Source organism: Amblyomma americanum, chromosome 8 (assembly GCF_052857255.1).
Source record: "Amblyomma americanum isolate KBUSLIRL-KWMA chromosome 8, ASM5285725v1, whole genome shotgun sequence".
In the NCBI taxonomy this organism is placed as follows: domain Eukaryota; kingdom Metazoa; phylum Arthropoda; class Arachnida; order Ixodida; family Ixodidae; genus Amblyomma; species Amblyomma americanum.
Window position 1 is genome coordinate 40163086 of NC_135504.1, and position 27297 is coordinate 40190382.

Genomic DNA, 27297 nt, shown 5'->3' on the forward strand with positions numbered 1-27297 from the left:
TATCGTGTTTAAAGGAAAAAGGAAAGTTTTAGGATGTGCAGTGGACCTTTGGAAATGTCTACATATTCTTAAAAAAGCTTCCTTTAACTGAGAAATTATCATAAAGGCCCGCAAGAAATGACCTGATTGGGTGTTATTTTGCTATAAATTTCTTTCCAGGTGAGATATTTGAAATCAGCATTCTATGATACATCTGTGTGGCAAGTTTCAACAGGCTATGTTGACAAATAAAAAAGTTTTTAAGACCCTCATGTTGACATTGCTTTGCCAGATGTGTAGTTCATGTTGAAGAAATGTATATAAACGGCATTTCTTCCAATTGAAAAGCCAGTTGCAGGTCAGTGCTGGTAGTGCTATGGGCTCTTTGTATGTCCTGTCTGCCTCGAATTAGTACTACCAACTTTTTCACATTACAGCCTGGATAGTATTGTGAATATCATGATACTGTGAATGCAGCTGAGCTTGCAGGATTTTGTTCATGGCATTCTGGACATCTGAAGAGTGGTGAAGGCTGTCCAAGGGATTGCTGCTGTAGTGTTCAGAACTGTTCTAATTTGAAGAAAAGATTGTTCAAGACAGTTCTGGAAGAAATACTCCCAAGTTGTCTCAATCGACTCTCAATAGTCGTTCTTGACAGGGACGAAAAATTTGATTTGATGGAGTTCAAATAGACTGCACGTTCAAACTAAGCAAGTCTATTGCAATTGCCTTTCTGGATTTTTTGCTGTCCTTGCACCTTGTTTACACTGATATAACGCGAGTTTTTTCTCCTCAGTTCATCAGTTTCAGACCACACCTCACATTATACAGTTGACGACCGAAAATTCGGACGCCTGATTTTTCGGACATACTTGATTATTCGGACTTTTCCGCGGCACCACAACATGGCCCATAGAGCGTATGTACAAGAGTGCCTGAAATTTCGAACGCACCACAACTGACTGCTTGATTTTTCGGACCTCGTTCGCACTCGCCGCCAATACCCAAGCCGCCATATATAATGTGTACAGTGGAACCTCATTACTTCAAACTGCAGGAGAGATCGAAAACTTGATCAAATAAAACGAAATTCAAGCTTAAAGGGGGCCTCCTGCGATACTGATATTCTGCGCGAGTCGGCACATTGTGCCCGCGTGGCTTCGAATTCGTACGGTTCTTGAACGTCTTCTGCCGCACGAACTTTTTTAAAAACAGTCAGTTTGCGGAATTCATCTATGATGAGTCTTTTGTTTCGAGTACGGAAAGAGGTAAGTGCGCGTGGGAGCGTGTGGGAGGCATGCGGCTTCACGGAGGCGGCGAGCGCGGGAGGAAACGGTGGTGCATTTTAAATTAAAGCGAGGTCAGCGTACCCGCGACAAAACGCACCGCAACCCTGACTTTTCTATCGTAAAACCGTAAATAGCTGGCGTTTCGATGACAGGCAAGACGCCCCTCATTATACGCAAGCCACCGCAGAGTGCATATCGCCGAATACGATGCCGATTTTGGCTCTAGCCGCTAGGCCTAATGACGGTGGCAAACGCCGTCGGATCGCTTGCTTTGGCCGTTTCTCGGCTCTTATTGTTTCGCCATCTTCGCATTCTCGTTCTGGGCCCATCCTTTTGCGGGCGTAATGCAGTCCCTGCAGCGGCGTGTTTGCTTTCCCGTTTAGACTTTGTCCCAACTCATGCGTTCGTCGGCGCCATGCCAAGGGCAGCACAGTCAGGCCGGGCTCGTGAAAGTGGTCGCCGCCCGTCGTCTGTGCACATGTCGCGCGGCAAAATTTAGTCATTGGGAGCTTTAGAATGTGTGCAAACAACTGACCTCTTCCTCCTGCATAATGGCAATAAGTTCGTGATTTTTTCGGTGAAATTTGATTTTCCGGACTGCCTGATTTTTCGGTCGTTTTCGCGGTCCCTAGAGGGTCCGAAAAATCGGTCAACTGTATTCAGAACCAAGGTATGAATATATAGCGCAATTTTTTTTTTGCTCACTAGTTCTCAGCATAGCTACTACGAGTTTCACCACAAGATCAAGTTCTCAACGACCTTGGTGCCGCGTGGCGCGCACAGGCATGGGAGAGGAAGGCAATGAATGTGAAAAGAATGTGGTGCAGGTCGTTGTGAAAGAGAAGGCACCTAAATTTGTTTGGAGTATGGAATAGAAAGAAGGGCAAACAGACACGGGACTGTTCCTGTCATTAGACGGAACGCAAAGCAGCAGCGTTGGTTAAATGTTTTAGGGGAATCCCTCAAGGTGGAGCTGAGATGCTCCACCTTGCAGTTGGCTTGAACACGCTGAGTCCGCATTGATATCCTGATATTTCGTCTTCATTCTTGGCAGGTCTCTAACTCCCCCATCGCTTTATATCGTGGTCATGTGTTACATGTAGATATGCTATATCCTTGTCTTGACCAAAGTCGTGAAAATCCTGTGTACGCTTTCAGGACGGAGTCCATGGTGTTCAAGTCCAAGTTTGTTGGTTGGGACGATGTCATTGCAGTGGATTTCACCCGAACGGCAGAATCGGTTGCGAGGACAGGGGCTGACCTTCAGGTGAGGCACCCCAATTACACATCGATTACAGCATAGCAGTTAACCTAACCTAACCCAACCAAGCCGAACCTGACCTCACCTGACCTCACCTGGAGCCGTCCACTACGGTGTCCCCATAGTCCACATGTCACTTTAGGATACTATAATGCTGCATAATGTACGATAAAATCTGTTAATATTTCAAGCTGTTGTGCTTTTCTGACGTGAATTTTAGCGTTTTGAGGTCACTGTGGCTGATCAGCAGCAGCGTCTCTGACAAATTTCTGTTCACTTTGGTATTGATATACTTCTATTCACTGAAAAATCAGTATATACCTTGTACTATATTTTTTTCTGGGAAGATGATAGACATCTAGTTGTGTGCTACCCATTCACCGGCGCTTTGAACAAGGACTAATGGTGCACTAAATATACTAGTATGATGAGAAATTGGATATTTTAAGCTTAATGCAACCTGTTAATGGCGCTGTCACTGGTCTGTAGCTACAAAAATGAGAGACACATTCGGGTTATCGATTTGAGTTTTTGAGAAGTTCGTACGCTTTAGACTCAATGCTCTCCTTTCCTGCAGAAATGGATGGCCACTCAGAAGACCAAGACGGACCTTTCAGCCCTGTTTATGCCACGGCAACCTGCCATGTCTAAAGAGGAAGCAGTGAGTATGGCTTGAGAGTGTTCTTGTGCAAATCTTTCATTTTATTCTGCTGTGCAAATGCCTGAAATGGACGCTGCAGTGAACTTTGATTGTGGCTGTACTTTATACGAAAGTAAGTAAAAAGGTTATCTAAACTTTTTGTTCTACAGTTTGTTTACGCATAGGTAGGCGTACAACATGCACGTAATTTCTCTACATATTCCCCTGCTTTTTCAATGCAGGTGGCTTATCGGGCCACAAGGTTGCGTATTCCTTCCAAAGACAAGGTTTTTCAGTTGGTTGTGAAGCCAGTTTTGCACCTCTTCCTCCACGTCTAGGCTTGCGGAAAATCGACAGTTTCACAAAGCATCCTTGAGCGGACATATTTACATGGCAGTAGCTGGAAGGCAAATGGTGCGATCGAGATCAAGCTGCGCACGCATGACCACAGGCGTGCCAAACCTTGCGCGGATGGCAGTTTGACAGCCACCCACACACGGATTAGCACACCATTCAAAATCATCAACAAGTTGGGTTTTGAGCTACTGGAACACACCCCCTAGAGTCCAGATCTCGCTCCCCTCAACTTTCATCTGTTTGGGGCCGCTCAAGGATGCTTTGCGAGGTGTTGAGTGCAAGAAGTGATGCAGAAGTGGCTTCATGACCAACCGAAAGCCTTCTTCTTGAAAGGAATACTGAAGCTTGTGGCCTGATAGCCCAACTGCATTGAAAAGACAGGAGAATATGTAGAAAAAATATCTACTTGCTGTACACCTACCTCTATGCAAACAAATTGTAGAACAAAAAGTGTAGATAATTTTTAGAATTTTTTACTTAACCTCATAGAATAACCTGAATATGGTAGTATTAGACCATATGAGCATGCTCTAAGCTCCCATTTGTTTTACAATATGTAGGATCACAAAGTGTTCCTGGCAATGTGATCGATGTGTTGTCTGCTAATGTTGCACAACAATATATAGATGGCATGAGTAATACTGTCGTGGGACAAAAAAAAAGAATTAAATCTAAGCATAATGGGCTTAATCGAATAAGAAGTAGAAAAATAACATATAATAAAAAATAATTTTGCATATCAGAAAAGAAAACAGACTATACAAAAACATTTTTTAAAAATATTGGCACTGTCAGCGAAGCCATTGGACTGTATGTCATTTTCGCCATGTTGTCTTAGGTATGCTGGCTTGACCAGCAGTTCATGCTGGTAGCTAAGCCATCATGACGAGGTCTAGCCAAACAGATGACTTTTATCACAATGCCGCCTCGAACTTGCCCGTAAGGGTGTCTCAATAGGACTATGGGCGATGGCTCCAGTGTGTTTGAGAATGTTGGAAATGTGTGCATTTCTTGCAAAACAAAATGTGTCTAAATGCAGTGATTATCATTTGAAGGCTCTCGATGCCACCATGTTTAAGGGACTAGATGGTGTATGAAATTGCATTTTGTATGTGTTTATGCTCGCGTGAACAGATGGCCCAGACATGGACCGTTTAGACGTTGTTCTACCATTAAAGGCTTCTGATAACCGGGAAGTTTTATTTGATGGCCGCACGAGCATCCTTCATCGACCTCTCTTTCTCAGATGCTTCAGGATGCCGTTTCAAGCTCCAGTAGCCTTATTTTTTTACCCGGCGCCTCACGTATTTTTTAATTTCTGTTTATGAACTCAATCCTTTGCATGATTGCAGAATTCATTACGTGTATGGCTGTGCTGTTTGTACAAAGTGTAGTGATGTGCACCACCCTTTCGTTCGACGTTATCTTCGACGGCAGGCTCAGCTCATGGAGGAATGGAACGAAGACCTGGAAGCCATGGAGGCGTTTGTGCTCGAAGGAAAGAAGTTTGTGAAGCTGCCAGAGGAAGAACTGGGTGAGCTTTCTATCGCAGACATGGTCAGCCTTTGTAGGGACTTCCTGAAACCACACCAGTCACTCAGCATCTGCATTCTGCTCTGCTTGGGGATTGTTTGGGTGTCGCTCTCACTCCCCCATGTAACGGAAAAGTCTGTGCAGTGATCAGGACACAGATTGTGTGACAAGAGTGCGTCTGTGCACAGCGAACCCCTATGGTTTCAGCAGAGGGAGCAAGGGCTCCCAAAAGCCATTCACATTGATGCCAGCATCCATGCTGTTATCATGTCAGTGCACATTAAAGAACCCCAGGTGGTCGAAATTTCCGGAGCCCTCCACTACGGCGTCCCTAGAGTCACTAAATAAAGACTTAGAGTACCGGCACTCTTTTCTCCTATTGTTCTGTGCCGCCGCCACGATCATTGGTCAGTTTGCATCACGTGATATTTGTTTACACTGCGACGGTTCATGGGGGCTGCCATTTTGTGGCTTATGCGTTTTCAGTCGGGCAACTGTGGTAGTCCTAGTGCTGCGACGCTGCGAGTGCTGCCGGTGACCGACTCAGTGACCAGGGATTCCACGCCTCGCAGCATTTCAGCTCCGCAGGACGAAAGCATAAACTGAAGGCAACAGCTGTACCGTTTGCACCTGAGCGGCTCCATGCCGTACGGCTACGATCCCCGCCGCAGCGCAGGGTGGCTAACAGCGTTGTTTACAAAATGGCCGGGCCAAAGTTAGCGGCGAGGTTGCCGAAGCGGCAATCTGGCAACAATGATAAACAACAAAATGGCCGCCCCTGCTTACCGCCGTGCTGCAGTGACGGTACTCTTAAGTCTTTATTTAGTGACTCTAGGCGTCCCTACTAGCCTGAGCCGCTTTGGGACGTTAAACCCCTATAAACCAAACCAGACCAAACCAAACCATGCTGTTATCATGGTGGCATTGCTAATGCCCTGCTCTTTGCGGATTGATGAACTTGGAATTTATTGCAGCTCCTTTCAGTTGGGAGTTGTGATGCTTGGGTGCAATTTGCACTGAGCCGGTGTCTGCATCTGGAGTGTGTGATGGTCGGAGTCGGTGCTTGACATCAGCCATGCCACACTGACATGACCAACCCAATTCCTCATCCTCGGCGGTGCCGTAGTGGTTTGAGCCCCTGCATTGTAAGCAGGAGGCTCATGGTTCAATCAGTGGATCCAAACTTTTCCTTGGCCTGGTGCTCGGCTTCTCTGAAGCGAATTGTCTGGGTCTGGGTCGCGTTGGGTTAGGTTAGGATAAGTCAGCATTCATCATCTGACTTATCCTAACCTAACCCAGCGCAACCCACGCCCATCTCCAACCAAACATAGCGTAACGCAACGTAACATAAGATTGGTTTTTATGATGTGATGGTAATGGGATTAATCATAACTTCATGGCAATGGGCTGATGCCATTGGCTAGAGGGCAGGTGGTCAAAATTTCTGGAGCCCTTCACTATGGCGGAGCCCTCATAGCCCGAGTCGCTTTGGGATGTTAAAACCCTATAAATCAAACTTTGAGAGGTACAGAAATGTGTGCCTCGCATGCGGGAGTGTCACCAAGTACCCACTGGTTAAAAGGTTTACCCGGCCTGGTGTGTTACGCTTCTCAGGTGAAATACTTGGAAAAGGGTCTTTGGCCAACCTCACCATCTACACTAAAAATGTAGTGCATCACTGCTGGAGGCATCATACACATTATAACAACAGACACAACTCTTAGATAAAACGTAAAGTTCTGCTGGGTCAACGTTATATCAGGATAAAAGGCATTGAGAGAGGAAAATGTGTACGCTACTCAAGCTCACAACGAGCAACTCAGGAAAGTAAATATGCCCTATAAAGATTGCGTGAAGTTAGTACATTGTATATAAACTAAGGGAAAAATGTCAGTCTGCATGGAGTAACCAAGTAAATAACCAACTGACTTGGTAAAGCCCACATTAGAGGAAGAATGGAAATCATGGACACACCAGGAACATTTCAAGGGAGTGATTCTAAGACGTCTCCACATAGTACCGCACACCTTACTCATAGTGACAAAACAAGACAAGCCCCTATGTGTAGCTTGTGGAAATGAGCTAACGGTAAACCATGTTTTACTGTCGTTTAGAAAACTCGAAACACTAAGGAAAAAAAAATTTATTCTGCTGTACAGTGAACACATCCCTTTTCATCGAGTATTGCGCTTAGGTGAAAATGCCCTTGTTGATGAAAATGTCCTGTATTTTTTGCATTTCCTAAAAAAGCAAATGTCTTAAACTGTACGCATGAAAAAGGTTAGTCCATTTAACACGGAAAACAGACATTTCAACTATGCGTCTGGCGCGTCGTAAACCCTCACCTCACCCTTACCTCGGCCTTGTCTTGCCTCACCCTTGCATTGTCTCAAACCTGACCTAACCTAAACTAACTGTCCCTAAAACCTAACCTGCCCTGTAACTAGCAGGGGCAGCACGAAGCTGTCTGTATCAAACTTGTTTTTTGTGTGCCTGGATACACAATGTTTCTTTTGTAGCTTTTTTTTAAACTGAAGTTGACTGCATCATGCACGTCCGTGCACATTTTCAAGGTGTGCAGTGCCTTTCGGACAAAACATTCGCTATTTTGGGGGGAGTGTCTGCAGCGTTTGTGCTTAATGTAAGATGATAGGCGCCGGTCAGCCCACTCGTTGCTCTCGCTAAAATGCAATTTCCCATCTCTACGCCTGCAGGTCACTTCTACAGCGGAGACTGCTATGTCTTCCTCTGCCGCTACTGGGTTCCTGCGGAGGGGCCAGCGGAGGGTGAAGGTGAAGAAGGCAAGAACAGTGCGGAGGCGGCAGCTGGTGGGGGCGGAGACAATGGCGACGCGGACGAGGAGATGGAAGAAGAGGAGGAAGAGGCCGTGGAAGATGACTACACATGCGTGGTGTACTTCTGGCAGGGCCGCGACGCCGGCAACATGGGCTGGCTCACGTTCACCTTCAGCCTACAAAAGAAGTTTGAGGCCCTCTTTGGCGACAAGCTGCAGGTGCTCAGGACGCATCAGGTATGCGTTGTGTGTGCAGGCATGTTGTAGTAGCCGCATAAATTGTTATCTTTTTCGTTTTTTTGAGGGGATGTTGCACTCGCACACTGAAATCCCAGCAACAATGACTGAGAGCGGAATTAACTGTTCGGTGCAGGAAGAGGTGAGGTTTGAGGCATGGCATATGTAGCTTCACAGTGCCGTTTTTGCTAGCGTGTGCAAGTATTTAAATTTTCAAATACAAATCTAGTGCGAATACAAAGAAAAAATGTATTTGAGTACGGAATCAAATATTGAATGTTGGTTTGGCATAGAAAAGTAATTAAAAAAAGTTTTCTTCTTTCAATATAGTGCATAGACATTGCAACTAAAATTAAATTGATTCAGTGTCACAAAAAAAAAATGACGTGCATAGAAATATATTTTGCTTTATTAGACAAAATAACAGGTGCAACCTGTTATGTGGTCATGCAAAATGAGTCACAAAATTGAATCATTAATCAGCACATTACTGGAGCTAAAAATAACATGATAAATAGTAAAACCTCTTTAATATGGACTTAAAGGGACTGTCTGAGGGTCAAGCTATCAAATGCTCCCATTCCTTCTTCCTGTTTGAACTGTTGGCATTGGCAGAGCGACAGAGTTACAGGCGCTCTGCCCTTGTATCTTTCTCTTCATTGTCGAAAAGTAGGCATGTGCGAATATTTGATAATTTCGAATATTCGGTCAAACAGCAAAGTATTCGATATTCGATTCGAAACGAATGTTTGGTAATTTGTTTCGAGCAAATAACATTTCTGTAACTCTTGCTTCATACTCCAGGATCGCAACGCGGCACATGCGTAACCAAAGCCCCGACTTTGCGTCGCATGCCTGCCCTTCCACACTTATGCCGGAACCGGTCTCTGCATGCTCGCGACAACAGACGCAAGCAGGCGGAAGCGTGGAGCCCAGATCTATACTTGCCAGGTGTCCGCAGCCGCGCTACCCGCAATGCATACGCGCCATAACCGCGCTCGGTGGTCCGCAATCCACTTCCGCGCATCTCTAGTACACACGTGCGAATTGGTACCGATGGGGCAGGGGTGCGAACAGCTGGCCGGCGCCTGGCGCCCTGTGCCGTCCTCAGGGTGGTCTGCGAATGAGCAGTGGCTCCCCGCAGAATCGGCTCGCGCTTTAATCGGAGGGCGTGCGGGTCTCTTGATTCCCGTGAAACGAGTTAGACTGCATGTACCGCAGCCGCTATTCTCCACGTGAAATTCGCGAATCTAGTGCGACGATGTGAGCACGAGAGGAAGCTAGCACGAGGCGCATTGTGATGGGTGCCTTTCCAACGCCTGATGCGGGGCGGCACTGGGCGCGTAGTGCGTACACTTAGCAGGCTTAGGCGTGCGCACAGTGGGGGAGGAGGTGTCTTCCCCCATTCATTTAATGGAGGCACCAAGTTTCCTCCATGCATTTACTCTTTTGGAACTATCCCATCATTTAAAATGCAGGTTATTGCCATGCAGGTTTCCTGACGATAGTACTACTAAAAACTAGTGCTCAATAATATTTTGAACATGTTGCAATACCATCGCATTGAAATAAATGTTTTACAACCATATGTCATCTTTGCGCTGCATTTTGATCATAGGGGCCTGGGTGGGAGAAAGTTGGGAAGGTGGGGAAAGAGGGGGGTGGGGTGGTGGGGGGGAGCACTGCGGTGAAACTTGGTTACCCTAATGGAGAATCCGGCGCACTCGCTAGCAAGTCTTCGTGCAGTCATCGCTTAAAAGCAAAGCTGTGCAACAACGCAATTGCAATTAAGACCAGCATTGAGGGGTCTCATAATAGGCCTCGCACACCCCAAATGTGTCAGCTGGACATCTAGACCAACTCCTCAATTTTCGATGGCCCCTTTTGTAGGACGTCAACACACTTCAATGAGTGCGATGAAATTGAGTGCATTTTCTTTTTCTTTTTCAGGTAATGGCCTTGTGTGTTAGAAAAATACTTGATTTTTAAAATGTCTATTGGGCCATTCAACTTATTTGATATGATAAGTATTCGAAATATTCGCTTCAAAATTATTCAAAGAAAATTACTGTTCGATTCGAATTCACTTCAAACCAAAAAATCACTATTCGCACATGCCTATCAAAAAGAGTTGGCTCTGAGTATAGCTTTTGAATGTGATAAATGACAGAAAAGGAAATGAACGGGGCACTCCTGTATTACTTTTTTTTACACTTTAAACTCTATCTTCAGGTAATTTGCCTAAATATTGTGATTGTGCCACAGTCGGACTTATGAAAGTCAATGGTTTTCAGTTTATGCGTAATATTAAGGAATTTTCGAGTGCTATCAATTTCTCTAACCGAGTACGACCCAAATAACAAACGTTCGATTTTTATTCAAAATTTCTAATATTCACACACCCGTAGTTCTTGCATATGGCAGAATGTGAACTTGAACGGTGTCGGATCGTAACATACAGATGACTCAAGCACTCAGTTGTGCATTCTTTATTGTCGCAGTGCTTGTCTGGTCCACTGTTTCTTCGAACGCTTGTCTCATCCATTCTTTACTGTCTATCCTTGTTTGTGTTTATGCTTTCTTGCTCACTGTCATTTCAGAATGCTGCTATTGCCGGTCTGTTCTGATACATGGTACCGTCACATGAGGTGCCGTAATTATTAATGCTGGCTGGCGGCATAGCTATCTTACAAACAGACCGCATGTATTGTACAGTAGGTGATGTAAGGAAGGACACCCTGGCATCAAAATTTTCTTTCAGTGTCCCATTTGGCTATCCCTCTGTGTCGCTGTCTCCCTCACCAGGGCAAGTTATTGTCAGTTCCACATCATCATTGTCATCATCAGCCCAACTACATGCGGACAAAGGCCTTTCCCATTTCCCTCCAATTCACCCTGTCCTCACAGGCTTCTCAATTTTATTCACCCTACTACTCTTGCCCAATCTTGGAATCCATTTCGTTAGCCTAATGAGCCATTGGCTATCTTATTTGCGCTGTGCATTGCGTAGCCTGCCCATGTTCGCTCCCTATTCTTGATTTCAGCTGGGATATCATTATTTTGCGCATTGCATCAAGGCCTGATGTAAAAACCCTCCCTCGACACTCTCTCCTGCTTTGCAGCAACAAGAGAACCTCAAGTTCCTCTCTCACTTCAAGCGCAAGTTCATCATTCACGCGGGCAGTCGCAAAAAGTCTCAAACGGAGGACAACAACGCTGTCGAACTGTTCCACCTGCGTGCCAATGGCAGCCCCATCTGCACCCGCTGTGTTCAGGTGGGTCCCGGAACTGCCCTCAGATATCCAGCTCAGTGTGTTTCGCAACATGGAAATGGCATTAAGCAGCAGAAGTTTCCACAAATGCTGAAATGGGTTGGAGGGCCCCCTTGCTTTTAAGTTCTTGGAATTGCAGCTTTTGTGTTTATGCTTTGCCTGACAGTTTTTAAGTTTCATCATTCGTTTAAGGGGGGACAGTGGTCATAGACCTATTTTCCTTATTTTTAGTCCAATCCTAATGAAACTGTATCACCTTGCTCAGTTTTTTGTACTGATTTCAAATATGAAATTCCTTTTTAATTAATTTGTTGGTTCCTGAGATAATTAATTTTAATTAGTCATTTATTAGCACCTCAATACAAAGAAAATGGCTCAATAAAAAACAATTTTTAACCCATGGCTACATAGTATGGTGAATAAAGAGTAACAATCAAAGTAATTTTCTCATTTTACCGTCATTAGTAATTTTACAGTACTTAGAATGGTAGCATTCAAAATGTGAATATCATGCATAGATAAACTTTGCAAAATTATAAATTCTTGAGGTGTGATTGAACAATTGTGCTTCGATTATTGCATACATTGTGCCTTCAGCTTCCCTTAGCAAACAGTATGAGATGTCTATCTGCCCTAGACGTTGAGATATTGACATACTAAGACAGCCAGGTGTCCAAAATTTTCATGGTGTTAAATCGCCTGCTCCTGCATAAATTGAGCCCACACAGTGATCTAAATTTAATATAATCAAAATACCAATTTCCTGGAGGAGAAAACTGGTAGAGTTGAAGAATAATAGCTATAGGCTCCAAAAATGTCATTTTTAAAAAAAATTGATTTTTGGGTCATTTTTTGGTCCCAAAGGCCAGTGTGTCCCCCCTTAAGTCATGCTTTTTGTACCTGACCCCTTTCAGATTCCAGCGACAGCCAGCAACCTCAACTCTGCTTTTTGGTGAGCTGTGCTTTCTGCTATTTGGAACTTGGATTGTTTCAGATAAGGTTTTGAAATCTGCGAGGATGGCTTTCATTTGGTTAAAAGTACCTCGTTTCAGTCCTACTTCATCGTAGAGGATTCTCCAAACCATTGGACCAATTCTGCATTGGAATCTGTTTGCCCAGAGAGTGGAATTTTGCTGCCATATTCTGTCACAGGAAACAAGCAGTTGGTTACGGGTTTAGCCATAAAAAGCATAGAAAGGCATGAAAGCAACAAATACTAGTGCCATATGCACTGTGTTGTTCATTATTGGAAATGCCGATGGAGCTGTTTGGCTGGTGCAACATGCCAAATATCACATTTTAAGGACATGGTTCAAAATTATAACGTGGTTTTGATAAAAACAAGATTTGTGTGCTAAGTTTTGCAAAGCACCTGGATTGCCTCTTGTTGAGACATACTCCCGTCATGTGAGTTTAATGTGGTGAAGCATTTAGTCTTCATCATGTTGATCATTTGGAAATGGTAGGTGCTCTCCTGTTCTGGTTTCCTTCAGCAGGATCTGCGAATGTGAAAGAAATAGTATTTTGTTCCGTTATTGTATTGTGAAGCATCTCATGTCTTGACTCTTTAGAGACGTTCGTGTTGTCGCTAACGGTGACTTAATTTGCTCTGGTTCACGCAGTTACATTCTGAAGGTGCCCTTTGAGCAAGACGGTGAAGATGACGGCATGGTCTACGTCTGGATTGGCAGCGAGGCTGACGAGGACGATATTCGATTAGCGGAGGAACTGGCACGATCCTTATATGGCGCGGTGAGTGCCATTCCCTTTACAGTGACAGCAGCGAAGGGCACGTTTTCCAGTTTTGCTTCGTCGCCATTCAAGTAACGCAAAGGGGGACTGCGAGGGGGAAATAGAGGAGAAAAGATGGGGGTGCTTGCGCCGTTTTCACCACTGCAAACTACTGTCACAGAATGTCACACTGCATAGGCGTGGTAACCGCCGGCGAGTTTTTTCATTGCCTTCGTAGGTTGCAGTTTTAGCTGTGGCGATTCGCGAGAGGTGCCATCCTCCTAACTTTAGCTTCAAGTTTAGAACATGCCCGCAGTGGCATGTTCTTCCGCTGGTATAGTTATGTTGTCAAGGGACAAACAGTACAGTGAGCTCCACCACTAGAGCATGAGTGCTACAGATGGCGCGAGTGATTCGGGTGTGTGGGGGAACCGGTTCTCTCGGAAGATGCAAGTGCTCCTCTTGTTTGCTTATTATTTCTTTTTTTGTTATAGCACAGTTGGCTTATTTATTTATTTATTATTTATTATTGATACCCTCAGGGCCAAAGGCATTTCAGAGGGGAGTGGTTACAAATCACAGAAAATGAACAAAAACAAAAATTCAACATACAAGCGTCATGTTCCTGGTTATACAATTCAGAAGTAAGCATAATATGTAAGTGCAAGGTAAGAGAACAAAACAAGGGAAACTAAAGTAAACAAAGGAAATGGAGAATGATAAGTACATTTGTTGTGAACCTTAGTATACAATGTTAGCTAAATTGCTACGGAAGCGCAGGATGTCTTGAATGCAGGCTGTCGATCCGGGAAGGTGGTTCCAATCTGCTGATGTACGGGGAATGAACGACTGAGAACAAGCTTTTGTTTCGTGCGACGTTATACCGACCTTGTGAACGTGGTCTAGCCGTGGAGAGATGAAAGACGGAGGAGATATCAATTCATCGCGTAGATTGGGACAGTTGTAAAAAATTTTATGAAATAAACATAACCGTGAAAATTTTCGACGGGAGGCTAAGGGTGGGAGGTTGAGCGTGTTTTTCATGGAGGTGACACTTGCAGTACGATTGAAGTTAAGTAGGATGAAACGGGCGGCGTTATTTTGTACAAGCTCGAGTGCATTAATTGAGTTTGCGTAGCTGGGGTCCCAAATTGCAGATGCGTATTCTAGTTTACTACGGACAAGGGTTTTGTATAACATGAGTTTTAGGGAGGTAGGGGAATTGGAGAAATTCCGGCGTAGGTAGCCTAGCATGCTGTTAGCGTTGTTAATTATGGCGTTAATATGGAGTGACCAATTTTGAGTGGAAGATATATGAACTCCGAGGTAGCGATATGACGTGACGGCCTCCAGTATGGTATTATTTAGACAATATGCACCTGTAGTAGATGATGTGCGGGAGACACGTAAAACTTTGCATTTAGAAGAATTAAGTTGCATTAACCATAAGTTGCACCATGCAGATATAGCAGATAGATCATTCTGTAGAGCGCATACGTCGTTAGTGTCGTTAATTTCGCGAAAAATTACGCAGTCATCAGCGAATAAGTGTATGTTAGAGGTTACGCAAGAAGGTAGGTCATTAATGTAAATAAGAAATAAAAGAGGGCCTAAGACGGATCCCTGTGGCACTCCAGAATGGACGGGGGTTGATGGAGAGGTGGCATTGTTAGCAGTTACGAACTGAGTGCGGTTGCAAAGGAAATATTCGAGCCAGAAAAAAAGCCTAGGATCAAGGTTTAGTTTGCTTAACTTAAAAAGTAGTAATTTGTGGCATACCTTTTCGAAGGCTTTTGCGAAGTCGAGGAAGACGCAGTCAGCTGTTGAGCGGCGATCAAGGATGAGATTAAGTTTATGCGTAAATGATGCTAACTGAGTTTCGCAAGACAGTCGCTTACGAAAACCGTGCTGCATGTCTGTAAAAAATTAATTTGACTCCAAGAAGTTCGCGATACCTGTGTATAATATGTGCTCCAATACTTTACATGGAATACTTGTCAAAGATATGGGACGGTAGTTAAGGGGTGAATTCTTGTTACCTGATTTATGGATTGGGACCACCTTCCCGACCGTCCAGTCAGCAGGCAGAGCGCCGGTGTCGAGGGACTGTTGAAATATCTTGCAAAGCAGCAATGAACAGTAAGTTTGAGAACCCTTAAGAAATTTCGCGTTGATTGAGTCAGTACCTGGACTGGAGCATGGTTTAAGGGATTCAATAATCTTCTCAATACCGCAAGCTTCGATGCAAATGGGATCCATAGTTATGTAGTTGTAAGTCTGCGCTTGTGGAAAAATGGTGTTAGTACAATGAACAAAGTTTTTACAGAATGTGGAGTTCAGTACCGCTGGGCATTCTGCATCTGGGATGGCAAGGCCATTCTCGTCTAATAAGTTAATGGTATCGCTGTGGCTGGGGTTGACAATGCGCCAGAACTTTTTAGGATCAGTGGAAAGAATGCTAGGAAGTGTATTGTGAAGAAAATTATTTTTTGTGCTTTTAAGTGCAGTTACGTAAACGGCGTTAGCTTCGCGGTACGCCTCCCATTTTGCGTTACTACCAGACCTTTTCGCAACTCGGTAGAAACGTTTTTTTCGATTGGACAGTCGTTTAAGATAGGAGTTGTACCACGGGGCTCTCGAGTGGGAACAGATTGTCCGTAATGGTATGTATGTATCTGTTAATTCTTTAACCTTGGTAACGAATAGAATCCAGTTAGTATCGACAGAGCGGTCATCAAACCCATTGCAATAATAATCGATAAATTCGGCGAGTTCCCTGTTAATGGCCTGAAAATCAGGTAAGTAAGTGATTTCTGAGGCCATATCGGGATGGGTAGTCAGTATTAAGTCCAGCGTGTTTGCAGTGGTATTAGTAATTCTTGTTGGTTGAGAGACTAGTTGGGAAAAGGAAAAAGTGGAACAAAGGTTTAAGAAATCGGTGCTTAAGTTAGAAGAAGGGTTCTGAACTGGGGTATCAAAAGACCAAGATATGTTAGGAAGATTGAAGTCGCCAAGTAAGAAAACAGGCGCCAAGGGGTGTCGTGTGCAAACAGCATTTATGGCATCGTGCAGATCATCGAGGAAGTTAGCAGAGTGACTGGGAGGACGGTAGCATACCCCGAAAACAATTTTAGAGTGTCCAAGTTCCACGCATGCCCAGACAATCTCGAGATCTGTTGTGATGTTAATAGCGTAAGACCGGAGTGTTTTACAAATGGCAAGTAATACGCCACCACCCTGACGTGACGTGCGGTCGCAGCGATAAAAAGTGTATCGGGATGAGTCCTGGAAAATTTCGGTGTTACGAATGTTAGAATGAAGCCATGTTTCAGTAAGTGCAATATTATCTGCGTTACACGTGTCAGCTACGGAATGAAATGCATCACGTTTGTTTACGATACTTCTTACGTTAGCGAGAAGAACAGATGTGCGTGGTGAAGGCGACGACTGCCCACGTCCCCTCTCGTGATGCTACGGGGCGTTTTCGGTGTTTTGGGCATTTGATGAAGGCGACCGCGGTGTGTCCTCTTCGAGTACTTCGGTGGGAAATTCCTTTATCAGTTCGATGTTGTTTGTCACGCTGTCGTACATGTAGCACTTATTGTTAACGTAGAGTTTGTTGTAACGAAGCTGGAACTTTGGTGACTGAGGCAGGCTTTTAGCGAAATTAGTAAGTTGCTGGCGCGCGTTACGGGTTGCTGGCGAAAAATCCTCTGATACAGAAATGTTGTCAGTTTTAAGTTTAGCTCGACATGCTAGTATTCTGCCACGGTCTTTAAATGAGCCGAACCGGATAACTACAGGCCGACATTTTTTATGTGAGAACGTACCTATCCTGTGGGCGCGCTCAATGACCGGTTGATCAAAATCAGTGCCTAAAGAAGTTGAAAATGCAGTGATAATTTTTTTTTCAGTCTGTTCCCAGGTTTCACATGCGTCGGGTATACCGCGTAAGATTAAATTGTTCCGTCGTGAACGGTCTTCAAGGTCATCTATACGAGCCTGTAATTCATACTGTCGCGAAGTCAGCTGTTCGACAGTATCCTGAGTTGCGGCGACGTCGAGTTCTAGGGTTTCCAGAGTTTTGCATCTGCTTTCGATCAGTTCCAAACGGTTGAACACATCAAGCAACTTAGTTTCGAGGACTGCCTGGCTTGATTTGATTGTGTTAACGTCTGCACTCAGTTTAGTTTGGCCAGTCGTGAGTTCAGACGTTTTTTTGTCAATGCCTTTAAGTAACTTCATTATCTCATTCATTTGCTGAGAATCGCGTTCCGGATCAGTAGAGGCAGAGGCGGTACGTGTGTTGGGACCAGGGTTGGACTCGACGTCGCCGCAGCATAGCAACAGATATGCAGAGTCAAAGCAATCGCAGGCAACAGCACAAATCACCCTTGGTCAAGGGAGCGAAATAAGGAATCTGTTATCGTTTTTCTTAACGAAAAGAGAGTGCCGGTTACACACCTGTGGTGCGAAGAACAGATGCGTGTTAGCCATGCTGGCGCAATGGCTGCTCCCTTGCCCACTGAAGATGGTGACGGGCTGCAGGGCCTTAAAGTGCTCGGGCTGCTGCGGTGTCGCTGTGGTAGCGAAGAGCCTGATATCTGGTACGATGACAGGAGATTGTTCCGGGATGTAGGCGCATGCGTGGCAAATGCGATCGGTCGCATCGGCATCGGGTAGACAGCCAGCTTCATGAAGTGTGACTGGCTGCGAAGCAAGCAGGCAACACGTCGCCAGGGACAGGAACGCCTGTGGTGCGAAGAACAGATGCGTGTTAGCCATGCTGGCGCAATGGCTGCTCCCTTGCCCACTCTTATTTACTGTAGTCGACCGATTTTTCGGACTGCAACAATTCAGACTGGCACGATACTTTGGAAGTTGAGGAATTGTCACGCAGCCCATAAGATAATATGCATATTCACGATCGATATTTCGGGCACTTTGAAGCCCAAGAGTTCAAATTTTTCAGACTGAAATAGACGCCAGCAATACTGTGGAGATCATTTTTCGATCGAAAGTTTGCTTTTCGACCTAACATAGATGTGAGGAGGCATCGCTGTCACAACCAACCGTCTCTTCGGCAGCGTGAGAGCCATCTTGGATTGAAACTGAATGTGTCAGGTGGACTGGCTTGGCTGTTTGTGCTTCAATGTTGCCCCTTGAGTTAACGGCATGCTGTTCGTTGCCATCTAAGTGGCTTGCAAGAAGAGCGCACGAGCAAGGGCGCGCGATCGTGTTAGAAATGGGACAGCAGCAACGTCCGCTGAGGCATAGACAACGCCCATGATGCGGGGTCGATGGGGTGCCAGGGGTGCAATCGGAGGCACTCACTTGTCGTGGCACGTGTAGAGGTGCGGAGCGTGATCGCAGCGCATATGCGGCACGACCTGCGACCTCGTAGCACCACTCTTGCTCAGGTACGGTAAAATAGTAATGCTTGCGAATGGGATGCTGGAAACGGTGAAATTCGCCATTTGTCTAGTTGGTTTCTCGCATGAAGGTGATTTTTTCTAAATTAATGGATTTTTCGGACTGTTTGATTGCTTGGACCATGTTTCGGGTCACTCCATGTCCGAAAAATCAGTCAGCGATTGTATTTTGTTATAAGTGCACAACTTAGTGCTTTTTGAATTATGTCGAAGCCTGTTTTTTTTTTTTTTTTTTGTATCATGGTCATGCAGTTTTGCGCTATTTCCTGCAAAATCTTAAATTGTAAATTGTGGGGCTTAACATCCCAATGCGACACATGGTCTACAAAGGACACCGTAGTAGAAGGCTCCAAATTAATTTAGACCACATCAGGTTCTTTAACTCGCACTAACATCACACAGCACAAAGGCATTGATTGCGTTTTGTCTGCGTCGAAACACCGCCATCGCAGTCACCAGGATTGAACCCTGGTCCTGTGGCTCAGTAGCCAAGTGCCCTAATCACTGAGCCACTGCATCCTACATTGGGGTGATAGTGTGTTCAGAGCGTTAGCACTGATGCAGAGAGCATAAGAAACGGTACGGGGGGGGGGGGGGACAACATCACAAATGGAAAATCTAATCTCAGTTTTCATGTAAACGAACCTAGACATCTGAAGACAACCGACAATTCGTTTCTTCTAACCATTTTCTTTTACTTTCGTATGACGTGCAACGACAGTTCTAGTTATGTGACAGTGTTGTGATTAACTGTGACATCTTCTGATTTGCTTCAAATTTCAGATGGAGTACTCCATAGTGACCGTTCATGAAGGCGAAGAACCAGAGAACTTTTTCTGGGTTGGACTTGGTGGAAAGGCACCGTACGATAACGTGAGTGCTGAAGTGACACTGTTTTCTGTGTATAATGGGACGGCAATGCATGTTTCCTGCTCATGAGTTGTCGGCTGTGCCTTGCAAGGGAGTGGGCTTGTACTTTCTTGTGACAGTGCCTACGCAGACCTACAATCAATTTTGTTTCGGCAAAAAGTTTCTTCCTCGATTCTGAAGTGGCAATTTGAAGGCCCTATAGCTTGAGTTCTTCGACAGACAGGATGATAGTTTCACGCTAATACTATAGCATTCCTTGATATTATGAAAAACCAACGGCATGCATTTTAGCAAGTTCTGTGCAGGAAAATTACTACAAAGCTCATGAAAAAAACCTTATGTACTCCACAAGGGCTCGCTTTACATTAAATATAATGGCACACTTGGAATCAGCACGCAAAAATATATGTGCTCCCTAGAGATTTCATACTTCAGGGCTTCATTCATAAAAATTTAGGTCTTGAGACCTTTTTTGCCTCAAATGCCTTCTAAGTTATGTCTTCTGTGACAGATAAGAGTTAAATGAGCAATCAAATGATGACCAGTTTTTATCTTTAGTGTTGTTGGAAGAGAGCCTCTACTGTAATCATTGCATTGATCGCTTGCTTCATATTTTGAATGAAATTCATGTTGCTGTACGGTAAAACTGCTTCTCTCTGCTTGCATCCAGCTGTACAGATGTGGCAGCCAGATTTTTGATGACTTGTTCACACTGCAAGGTTGTTTCAACTGAGCGCCTTCACTCGGTAGACAGCGTCACCTTATAGTTGAACACAAATTCTGATAAAAAACACTGCTTTGTTTGTGTCGTGCTGTAAGACTCGGTACTTTCTGCCCTTTTCGACGAAGTGGTGCGACAGTGAATAGCCTAGTGACTCCATCCATGTTGATTTCCACTGCCCCATGGCAGTGCCTGGCAGAAGCAAATGGCAACACTGGGCACAAGAGCCCCCAGTTCCTGGCCTACCTGAATAACATTATCATGGGGCAAGGGTTGAGGAGGCTCACATGGAAGTTTTCACTTGCAGCATGCATACTGCTCTGAGAGACAGGAACGGAGTGGATTCCAAGAGGAGGCAAACATAACAGTGGTGGTAGAAAGCCAAATGGGCGAATGAGGTTTGGAAGTTTGCAGGCATAAGGTATCCGCAGCTGGCACAGGACAGCATTAATTGGAGGGTTATGGGAGAGTCCTTTCTCCTGCGGTGGGCTTCGTTAAGCTGCTGCTGATGATAATGATGATTAAGGTTCGAGCATTGTGCGATGTCTATTTATGCTCGTGAGAGCCGTGTACAAAAATTGACGTGAAATGTTTGCACTTTTCTTCCCCAGTTTGGTTGCCTGGTGTGCCATGTTTTCATGGCTCTTGTTCCTCAGTTGTTCACTTGTGCAGCCATGATTCTTGTCTGTGACACCCACCGTTCATCTGCAGGATGCGGACTTCCTCCAGCATGCGCGCCTCTTCCGGTGCTCCAACGAGAAGGGCTACTTTGCCATCTCAGAGAAGTGTGCGGACTTCTGCCAGGACGACCTGGCCGACGACGACATCATGATCCTCGACAACGGCGCGCAGGTGTTCATCTGGGTCGGCTCGCGGTGTAGTGAAGTCGAGGTCAAGCTGGCCTACAAGAGTGCCCAGGTGAGGGGGGTTGTGTTCAGTGCACGGCGGGCTCTAGCACGCGTGCGGTATCATGGCCCCATGCAGTTGTCCAGCGCTGTTGCGTGAGGTTACAAAAGAGAACATCCAAAGTCTTTCAAAAGATTCAGCGGAATTTAGGGGAGAAGGCAGTGGAAGTTCAAGGAAATTCAGCTGTGAAGTTCATCACTCTGTGTTAGATGACATTTCTGCTTTAGGATAGTTTACAGGTCGGCTTATGTGCACCTGAATCCAACAGCATTGAGTGGAATCCTGCTTAACGAAATAGATTGCGAACAAATTCTTTCTTGGCTGAAATATTTTGTTTACCATGGCTAGGCATGTCTATTATTTGACACGTCATATCACGAGCTAGAGAGTGCTGACGAGGCGTAAAAATATGCCTGTCTACGTGCATGTTTGTTATTGCTATATGTTGTAGCATGTGTGACATTCTGGCATGCGCATACAGTGCACAAGGACTACGCCAAAATCAGGATGACAGCATTCGTCTCAAAATGTGAGCATCTTAGCAAAACCGACTCTCAGTGCAATCTGTTTCAAGAGGGCTCTTCGTGTGTAATGCCAGCACTGTGATTGGTTCCAGACCAGCGTGACAGATAGCTAAGCACTACACTCTGCATGACTTAAATGTGCCAGATGCTCTCTTTGTTTGCTCGCATCGTTAACGTGTGAAAGTATGCGCGTGCAAATTGCGAAGGTTGTCTCAGCCAATGTCTCTTCACTCTGCTTGTCTTAGGGGCTCTTAGATTATTTTCGACAACAACAAAAAAAAAAGAATGCGGTTTTCAGTGGTGCTAGTGAATGAGAAGTCCGTTTTGGCGGAAAACTTCGTTGATATTCAACTGTTTGTCACATGCTGTGAACTGCCATATACTTCCAGGTGTACGTGCAGAACCTGAGGGTCAAGCAGCCGGATCTGCCCAGGAAGCTCATGCTCACAGTCAAGGGGAAGGAGTCGCGCCGATTCACAAAGTGCTTCCACGGATGGGGCGCCTACAAGACGGTCGCGGAATAGGAGCGCATTTTACCCCACAACAACCCCACAACCCAGCCAGCAGACTCTGCCTAGGCCAGTGAACAAGTAGTCAGGCCAGCAGAGTGGCTGGACCACAATGCCACAGAGATCTGCTGGCATTTGAGTAGAACCTGCCCATTGATGGCATGGTTAGGGGCAGCACGACCAAAAGTTTTATAATGCTTAAACTCTAGTGTTGCTAATGGAAACAGGTATGACGCTTCTCTCTTGTATAAACCACTAACACAGCCTGCGGTAATGTTTTTGCACAATACTATTTGCATTTCGTGGCAAGTTTTGTGTGAAACTGAAATTAGTTTATTTGCCAGCTTTGATTTCAAACGTGTTTTCTCAACGAGCCAGCATGGTCTCCTGCTAAGAGGAAATAGTTATTGGCTTTGCTTTCTTCTGTTTATTTTTTATAGTTTCTTCACCCTCTTACTGATAGACTGTGCTGTGCTTCTTCCCTGTAGTACATCAGTAGCACAAAGTCTTTGTTATAACGAGGAAGTAATGGCCTCTAGACCTGGTAAAGGTATCTTTCGTAAAATTGGGCACTACCTTTTCTTTTTCAAGCCTGTATGCTGGCAACTGTATGTTTTGATTTAGTTTGCTAGGGTGAGGAAAGTAGTGTCGCCAAATATGGCATGGGTGACACTCCATCAGTAAGTGTTCTTCTTTATGCGAACTTCGAGTGCAAGCAAGCAAGCGTCTATACCTGTCTCCATTAGTAAAGCAAAGGTCAGCATGCATCAACTCATGACGTCAGGGAAATACTACTACTGCTTGCTGCTGCCGCTTTTGTTGTGTATGCACATAGCACATACTAAGTGAGGTCACAAAGTCATCCCATAGTACTCGCTATGGGTTTGAACAATGAGTCATGTTCCCTAGCTGTTCAGCGTAGGGGTTTCCAAACTCATTCCCCCTGAAGATGTTCTCCAGACATTGCTGAAAGATCAACATAGCTTCCACTGAATGCTGCTACAGTTTAGTACAGCAGAGAAACATTCTGAACTATGCATGGTATCGCCAATTTCAAGTGAATGTTGCATGTTTTACAGCGACAGCTGTAGAAGGCTCGCTTCCTTGTTCTTCAGACTTGTGGCGGCCCCTGTGTGCAGCGGTGTGAACTAGTGCTAGCGCCATTCACTCCTCTCAGCAAAGAGGGCGCAACTGTGTAGTGCAGCGAATGGCGCCGAGTGTATTTTTTATTATTAATTTGCTTCAGCTTCATGGAGTATGTACAGTTCTCCGAAAAGTTTATACAGGAACCCTGACTTGTGCTATGTGCCATGGTGCTTTGCTGTCACGAAACCAAAGCCATATCGTATGTATGCAGTGCCACACGTTATTGCAGCACTTGGATGGAGCAATAATTTATTTGAAATTTGTTTGACAATACTTTTTTACCAAAGGGTGACAGGCTGAGTGCTTCTAAAGCGGCTACATGAATTGACTTGGATGTGTAAGGTATACTCGCATGTTGGGCCTTGGAAGTTGGGTGCATTATGTTTGAAGAAACACAGACTACAAACTCTCTGACAGGGCTTGTTAGTCTGTGGAAATGGCAATAAGCAACACCTTGTGTCCGTGGTTCTTTTGAGTACAGGCGGCCAAGAAAGTTTTTAGGGCCTGGGTGTTTTGAAAAGGCTTACTTGCAATCCCTATTTACTTATTTAAATGGATAAATAAATTCGAAAAACCCAGGTGCATTTGTGTGTTTCACTGACACACACTTAATTCCACTTCTTAATTCCAGCACGCACAATAAGGCAGGGACCAAGTTCAGTTTTCCACTGCACCTATTCTCTGAAAACTTCTGCGGCCACCCATATGTAAGCAGCAAAGTTAGACCACTGCTGTGATAACATTAATCCATGTCAAACTTTGACAAGCGGACAAAGTTTGTGCTCAAGTTGAAAGACAAATTTGCTAGGTGTGCGAAATGTATGCCGACATGATTGTCGAAGGTTTGTGAATGGTGTCACTTTTTTGTCTAACTTATTTATAATGTAATATACTATATTCAGTGCCTTGGAGGAGTGTGTTTATATGCTGTGTGTGTGTTTGTACAATGCAGTGCTGCTTTCTTGTATAAATTAAAGAATGTCACAGGAGTGTATGTCTCGTCTGTTTATTTTCTGTGAAAATGAAACCCATGGGTGTTTTGAAAACTTTTGAGAATTTGCGATAACATAATTTATGCCGTAGCTGATGTGAATAGGTTGCCAGTTTTAAATGTTGACACTTGTGCCATGCACTAGAGAGAGATTTGCATTGGCAACGTTAGGTTGCCATCGAGACATCTTGGATTTGAAGGATGTTGGAGTCTGCATGCTGATGGCAACACATGCAACAAGCTCGCCAACATTCACAACTGGTGAAGGAGGGCACATGAGCTAACGCACACACACCACTGAGTGGTGTGTTTGGACAGTGGAACTTTAGCTAGACTTTACTAATGTTTTGTACAAAGGCCATGGCAGCTTCCATGCGCATAGCCGTTAAGACAACTTCACTTCAGTACACGCAAGGCTATTCTCTTAGAACAAGGCGTAAATAATTCCTACATGCTATGCACGTGTCAAACAATGCTGGAAGCCATACAAGCTAACATTTTGTTTGAACGTGGTGCAGAGCTCAGATGGGACCATGATTTACTTGATTTGTCGTGAATGTTGTTGTCCTCTGTTTACATACCCACACTAGGGAATTAGCCAGGGTGCAAACACTGACTCGTTTAAGGTAGTCTAGGTTGAATTTTGTAATAAAAAAAATTTTGTGAATGTAAGTCTTTGCAATTGCAATGCAAAAATTGCTTGCAGTAGTTTCACTTTGCTATGCATTTTATTTAAATCACTATTTTATCAAATACTGCACTGACGTCGCACAGCACACGAGACTAGCATTTTACCTTCATTGAAATATTGTATAAATTGCGCGGAGCAATGAATTCTTTTAGACCTGCTCAACAATATGGTTAACACAGGAGCAGCACAATGAAGCTAATTTTTGAAGTTAATGAGGGTTATCAGTAACAGAATTGACGTCGCAAAATGTTAAATGAGAATGGTTGCACGACGGAAACTGATTTAACTACCGTATAGTAGTTAAATGCCGATTTAGAATGACTTGCGAGCGGTTGGGAGCTTTGGCAATTCATCTGATTCGTGCCCAAACACTACTTCGCCAACACCTAAAGAATGCTTTTGGACTGCTGCGAAAGGCTTGATGAAGTGTGACGTCTTTTGTGCGTGCGTCATCGTAAGATAAGACACTCGGCTGCCTTGACGTCTGTTTACAAACTATGCAACCGTTGTACAATGCGGCGTTCGAGAAAATCAGTAAAATGAGCGAAGAAACCCAGTTTTTGTCTCGTTCTCAGAGTTTATTTCGACGGAAACGCACACCATGGGATAGTTAGTCTCGGAAGAACCTACGATAACGTCGTTCATGTCGTGCACGATGCAAATGCGGCATCAGTTTCAAGGATTTATCTGAAGTGTTCGCCCCGCCGCATGAAGAAGACTAGATCGAAGACGTCCCGCAGGCAAGCCTGGTCTAAATTCAACGCACGACGAGACAGTTTGCACGCGGAGAAATGTCTGCAAGGTTTTGCTTGGGTCACTACGTTAAACAAACGGCGAAACAGAGTTTCGCCACATAACGACGTTCGGTGGATAGCGTAAAACAAAACGAATCACATCAGCCATCGTCGTCATCGTCGTCAGGCACGAAGATGTCGTTCTCTTCCAAAAAGGCAGCGCCTTCCTTGCTAATGGTCGCGCCGATGTAGAGGCCGGGCAGCACCGTCAGCAGGGCTTTCAGGACTCCGAAGTTCGACGTCTCGGGCTCGGGTAACATGGCGCCGGAGTTGTAGCACACCCGGTGGCGAACTTGTCGCACAGTCGGCTCAGATTTTGCCAGCGTTGACGTGGTTTTCTGTAATCCCAGCGGCGACGAAACCAGCAATTTTCTGACGAGCGCCGCCATTGCGGAATTTTGTGGGGCGGCGCATCAAAACACGTAGACAGATGCGCGTAAACAAACCCGTCTCTTGCCTCTCGATGTCAGTTTGTAGGTGGCGCCATCTGAGTGTGGGTTAAAGGGTTCAGCCTTATTCATCCAGCTATCCAGCAACGGAAAAGCACAAATAAATAAACTAACGGAATAGTTTATATATGAGGGACGCCACCGAATCAGAAATTTTTTTCCTATTTTTAACTCCATATTCACAAATGACAGATCCCTTACGAGCAGTACACTTGTCCCGGGTTTTGGCGCTCAAAGTTTCTACAGCCTTTAAAGACACCGCCAAAGCGGTTAAAGTGCCATGCAAGCGGTTAAAGTGAAAGTGTCGCGGTGTCAAGTATGATACAATATTAACAACACGCGATTCAGCATTAGCTGAGGAACGCCAATTCGTTACGTCCTTGCACGCCGAGGTTCACGGTACTCTTTTCGCGATGGCGTCTTCTTCTGGGGCTCAGAAACAGCTCGAATTACGAAAGCGTCCTTACACAAGGCGTTCGCAGCGGCCACTGCGCTCATTATGTAAATAAATTACGCGCAACGAAACTTTTTCGTCGTCAGGCATTTCTCGCAGCGCCGTACCGCAGCAGGCGGCGCCCTGTGGGTGGAATCATATGATGGTGCGGCGCTGTTGCCGAGGCAACGCGCCAAACGCGCCTCGCGCGCGATCTCGCGAGATTCTGCGCGTTCGACCAGCGCAGACGGTCGAATATGGCATCGAACTGTAAATACTTCGATGAGGACTCCGTCTACAGAATAACTCGTAAAGGACGTATTGAGTTCGGCCTGGTGCTCGAGAACGCCGAGTACGTGACCAGTGAAGACGAGGACGAGGTAGGAGCCAACGTACCCCAATGGGACCGCATGAAAAGGGGCCACGTCCGGGTCGCATGGCACCCGAAGGGCCGCGAGGAAGTGGTCTCCGAGAAAAAGGTATAGTTCCCCCCGCCAGCTAGCCTCGGTTTTCCTGTTAACCCGCTGCGAGGTTCAATCGGGAGCCGAGGGCGGCTCAAGACTCCGACCCGAGCCCCGCACGAGCGCTCGAGGCCTGGCGAAGCCGGCCGGGTCCCGAGCGCGATCTGTCAAAAGCGGATCCCGCCTTTCGCAGCGCAAAATGATCGCGTTTACGATTTTTTCAGCGCCGTTTGAGCGGCGAAAAAGCGTTTGGCGGGCATTCTGAGGGTCTGCTATG

General features: G+C 45.3%; 3 protein-coding genes across 7 annotated transcripts in view; 2 read left to right on the plus strand and 1 right to left on the minus strand.

Moving 5' to 3' along the window:
• Nucleotides 1–24193, plus strand: part of fliI (FLII actin remodeling protein) — a 49279-nt gene extending 25086 nt beyond the window's left edge. For both annotated transcript variants that reach the window (XM_077634591.1, XM_077634592.1), the window contains 10 exons: nt 2427–2535; nt 3107–3190; nt 4964–5060; nt 7774–8090; nt 11213–11365; nt 12277–12314; nt 12985–13114; nt 19309–19398; nt 20828–21034; nt 21936–24193. In XM_077634591.1, coding sequence (XP_077490717.1) covers nt 2427–2535; nt 3107–3190; nt 4964–5060; nt 7774–8090; nt 11213–11365; nt 12277–12314; nt 12985–13114; nt 19309–19398; nt 20828–21034; nt 21936–22070 — 1360 coding nt within the window. In that variant the 3' untranslated portion in view covers nt 22071–24193. The remainder of the gene's footprint in view (nt 1–2426; nt 2536–3106; nt 3191–4963; nt 5061–7773; nt 8091–11212; nt 11366–12276; nt 12315–12984; nt 13115–19308; nt 19399–20827; nt 21035–21935) is intronic.
• On the minus strand, nt 22653–26112 carry LOC144101429 (essential MCU regulator, mitochondrial-like). The gene has a single exon (XM_077634594.1). It carries the CDS (start codon nt 26064–26066, stop codon nt 25779–25781), a length of 288 nt encoding a protein of 95 aa, XP_077490720.1. The 5' UTR covers nt 26067–26112; the 3' UTR covers nt 22653–25778.
• A 647-nt stretch (nt 26113–26759) lies between these two features.
• Nucleotides 26760–27297, plus strand: part of LOC144101430 ((E3-independent) E2 ubiquitin-conjugating enzyme) — a 42276-nt gene continuing 41738 nt past the window's right edge. For all 4 annotated transcript variants that reach the window (XM_077634596.1, XM_077634595.1, XM_077634598.1 and 1 more), the window contains exon 1: nt 26760–27038. In XM_077634596.1, the coding sequence (XP_077490722.1) occupies nt 26817–27038 (222 nt within the window). In that variant the 5' untranslated portion in view covers nt 26760–26816. The remainder of the gene's footprint in view (nt 27039–27297) is intronic.